The 4006-nt window shown below is 57.4% G+C and overlaps 1 protein-coding gene across 2 annotated transcripts in view; it reads right to left on the reverse strand.

The window, feature by feature from the left end:
- Positions 1-1083: 1083 nt before the first annotated feature.
- Positions 1084-4006, reverse strand: part of LOC105300245 (arf-GAP with GTPase, ANK repeat and PH domain-containing protein 1-like) — a 180222-nt gene continuing 177299 nt past the window's right edge. The window contains exon 10 of one of the 2 annotated variants that reach the window (XM_023537941.1): positions 1084-1170. In XM_023537941.1, coding sequence (XP_023393709.1) covers positions 1099-1170 — 72 coding nt within the window. In that variant the 3' untranslated portion in view covers positions 1084-1098. Of the gene's footprint in view, positions 1171-1403; positions 2404-4006 lie in introns of those variants that run through there. The other variant, XM_023537942.1, reaches the window with a different exon arrangement.

Genomic DNA, 4006 nt, shown 5'->3' on the forward strand with positions numbered 1-4006 from the left:
GGTCACGGCCCCCGGCAGGTGATTATTTTTAGAACTTGAGAAACGCCACTAATTTGCAAAGTCAGTTTCCGAAGAGAGGTAGCAGTTAATAACTTATTACTGATATTTCTACTGTACTTAAATAACACGGAACTTCTCTTTTCTTTAACACATATGAATTACTCCCTGTACAGCAGGGGTCCCCAACCCCTGGGCCGCAGACGGGAACCAGTCCGTGGCCTGTTAGGAACCGGGCCGCACAGCAGGAGGTGAGCAGCGGGCAAGCGAAGCCTCGTCTGTATCTGCGGCCGCTCCCCAGCGCTGGCATCACTGCCTCAGCTCCAACTCAGATCATGAGGCACTAGATTCTCGTAGGAGCCCTGTCCCTGGTGCCACAGAGGTTGGGGCCGCCGTGCACAGGGTCAGAAGGGCAGTTCCCCCTCCTGAGTCTCCACCCTTCGCTCCCGTGCAGCGGGCTGCGTTTCCATCAGCCATGCTTGGGTTACGGCTGCGTAACAGAAATGCTGACGGCCCGGGGGCGGCGGGCACGGAGACAGGCGTGCGTGCTGGCCGGGGGCTGCGGCGAGGGGGAGCCCGGGTCCGCTCAGAGCACGACGCGGGCCACCTGCTTCCCCTTCCCTGCCCTGCACCCGAGAGGAAGAGCCAGGGGAGGAGAGAGACGGGAAGTGGAAGGCAGGACGAGGCACGCTCGGAGAGGCACGGTGTCTCCCGCAGCGGGAGGGCCTCGCGACGCAAGGAACAGGAGGATGGGCACCTCGGCGCCGAGGACGCGCCCTTGGGCAGGGGTGGAACACGAAGTAGGGAAGACCCTGCGTCCTACGGAAGGGCGGGTGAATGCCCGGGAGAGGCGGAAACGCCAAGCCCGGCAGGTGACAGACGGCCCGCGGTGGGCTGCTTCCCCCCGCTGGCATCCTTGTTGCACAGGTGAGTCACAGGTGCAGAGAGGCTGAGCTCCGAACGGACGGGGCAGAAGGAGGCGCCGTGTGGGGACTCAGAACCCCTTCAGAACCACACACTGAAAACCTGCTCGCCGGCTGTGGCACCACGCACACCCGCCACGGGCCGCCAGAGGAAGGGCCGCTGACGGAAAACTGGACGTTAGCTTGTCTGCTTCATCAACACCCCTGCCAGAGAGGGACCACTTTTAAATTCGACTGGAAACGATGAAGACTGGGGGAGACATGCAGGAAAAAACCAATTAATTACAGTCACACGTGGAGCCATAATTGGCCTTTGTTGGCCAACAGAGAGAAGACACTTGCAACTTTTCCCAGGATATTATATTCTAAATCCTTCTCGAGGTGGACCTCGTCCTTTTTCCAAGAAAACTTGATGGCGGTCTTTAGTATTCACTGGCATAATTAGGACTGCAGTTAATTTCATTAAATTCTCTTGCTGCTAAATGAAGCAGATTATGAGACATCTTTTATTGCAAGGCGTGAAATTACAGCCTGTCAGCTGCCAATGGTGGGGTGAAGCTAATGAATTACAGGGTAAATAACACCGGAATTAACCAGCCAATTTAACATAGCACCACGGAACAAAGTCATTTTTACTTAGAGCTTTAAGGAACAACGTGGCCGGGACACCTCCAGAGCACACACATGAACAGGGGGCTGGGTCCACTGAAGACCCCACACGCAGGGAGAACGCAGAGCAGGCGCAACGGTCAACGCCCTCCCCGACCCCGGAGAAGCAACGAGGGCCCAAGTAGGAGGAAGTCCTCCAAACATCCACAGGCTGGGCCAAAAGTTACGGAAATAAACGATCAGTGGGCGACTGAGTGTTCTCACTCGCTGTTAAGGGGACCCGGGACACGTCGCCTGCGAGCTGCAGGTGCTGGTACGCCTCAACACGCAGCGCACCTGACCAGCGACCCCGCTGCCCGTGTGGCTCTGATCTCGCCGTGGACCCCGCAGTCGACGGGTTCTTTTCGTTGCTAATTCTTTTCCCTTCATGCTGAATCTGAACCTTTGCTGAGACGGTCGTCATTTTCCTCTTTTTCTTGACCACGTTCTGATAAGGCACAGGCGGGGTGACAGCTCCCGGCATCGGAAGGAAGCCATGTGTCTATGACGGTGACTTGATCCCTCGTTCACTCACCAAGTGTGGACGGAGTCTGTCCCAAATGCTGTGCTGGGGACGGGGGCTGAGCTATGACGACATGGCCACCCCGCGAAGAGGCTCGAAGCCAGTGGACGACTCAGGCAGGCGAACAGAAAGGTGCCAGTCTCGATGGATTACCTAGACGTTGTTTTAGGTCAGTGGTTTTGGTGCCTGCGCACACCCCCACTGTACTGACCAGACTCGAGAACTCCAGTCCTTAAAATCCTGGAGCGGGAAGCGACTTTAAACGCCAGCTGGTGAAGTCCGATGCCTCATTTCGATGACGTAAAATGCATCCTGGGAAGGAGAGAACTTCGCGGGGCTTCTGCCCTCACGGGGACGAGAAACGAGCAGCTCAGCTCTTGGGCGGCCCGGCACTGTCAGACGACACACAGCAACCCAGGCGTCGCGTGCGAGCACGCGTCACCGCCACAGCAAACCGACCCAGAAGGACACAGGTCTCAGGATCCAGGAACGGAACTGGAATGGCACGAGTGCCTTCTTCGGGGAGCGCTGGCCGTGCCGCCTGAGTCGCGAGTACTCAAAAAACACTGGCAGTGTTTCTTGTTTGACAAAGCGGCAGTTTAGATTGGTGCAACCAGAATGGTTTTACGATAGATTCGGTTCATTTTAACCTGTCGCACGTTCTCAAAGATGTAACTTCTCCTACAGAACGAGCTTCGAGCTAAACCATTTGTGAAGACGTTCGCGCTGCTTATGGACCAAACGCAGGGAACGGACAGAGTGCAGGAGCGTCACTTCCAACGTGAGTCACTTTCCTTTCTTGCAAAATCGAGAGCCAGAGTCAGTGGACGGAATCCGGGTTCGGAACTAGGGGACAGTGTAAAAAGCCAGAACACCATACTGGAGAGAGACAGAGAGAGAGACGAGCAAGAGCCTTTCAGTCCCAGATTCCTTTCTAAAGCCATCGTTTTTTTCCTGAACGAACTGTTTTTTCTTCCCCGGTTTCTGATTCTGTTCAGACGCCGCCACCCTTCCAGGCACCCGCTCTCAGAACGCGAAGTCCTACGAGATGCTCCTGGTTTCGACTTCCAGATTCAGATGCCGCCGAGCCCGGGGCGTTTGCTCTGCCCACGTGACGCACACGCAGCCTCTGCCGTCACCTCCTGCCACTTTCAACCCAGGAAACGCCAAGCCGACTGGGTTCTTAACCACGTGGGGAGGGGCGAGGGGAGAGCCACCCCCTTAAAGCTGCGGAACCTCTTCTGAGAGGAGGACCTGCGAACTCTTGCACCTCAGCTGGGTTTCAGGGGGTCTAGAAACTTCAGGGTAAGAACTGACAAATGGCTTCCTGCGAATCTCCTTCCTCCCGAGTCCTAGATGCAAGCTGCCCACTGCCCAGTTCCGCGGGAACAGAACCCTTAACCCCACCCCCACGGTGTGCTCCTCAGATGCGCCGGCTTGGCCCCTGTAACACAGGCGTCTGCAATTCCTGCGTGGAACATTTCTTCACTTGGCCACAGGCAGTTCTAGTCACGCAGCCCACTGACGTCCTGGGGTGAGGTGAAAGGTCCCGCCCAGAACTGCACTTCTGCAATCAAAAAGGTCCCCGAAAGCTATGGCTTCTGGAGGGTCGGTCAGCTTTAAAACAGTGCTCAGATTCAGGGCAGAGCGGGGCCAAGAGCTGGCAGCCCAGAGTCGACCAAGGGTGCGGAGTAAGACGGGAGGTGTGAGGCGGGCAGACGTGGGCCCAGAGGTTCTGGGAGGGTGGCGGGGCGAGGGCGGCGCTTCTGTGTGAACGGAAACGTGGCTCCCTGGCCCCGTCTCACTAGGAGCGGGGCCTGATGGAGAATGAGCAGCAGAGACGCGGTGGACACGGACGGCGGGGCGGGAGGAGCCCGTCTACGTGCTCGGGGAGAGGACGGGAGAGGGCCCAGGG

Source organism: Pteropus vampyrus, unplaced genomic scaffold (genome assembly GCF_000151845.1).
Source record: "Pteropus vampyrus isolate Shadow unplaced genomic scaffold, Pvam_2.0 Scaffold204, whole genome shotgun sequence".
Classification (NCBI taxonomy): Eukaryota; Metazoa; Chordata; class Mammalia; order Chiroptera; family Pteropodidae; genus Pteropus; species Pteropus vampyrus.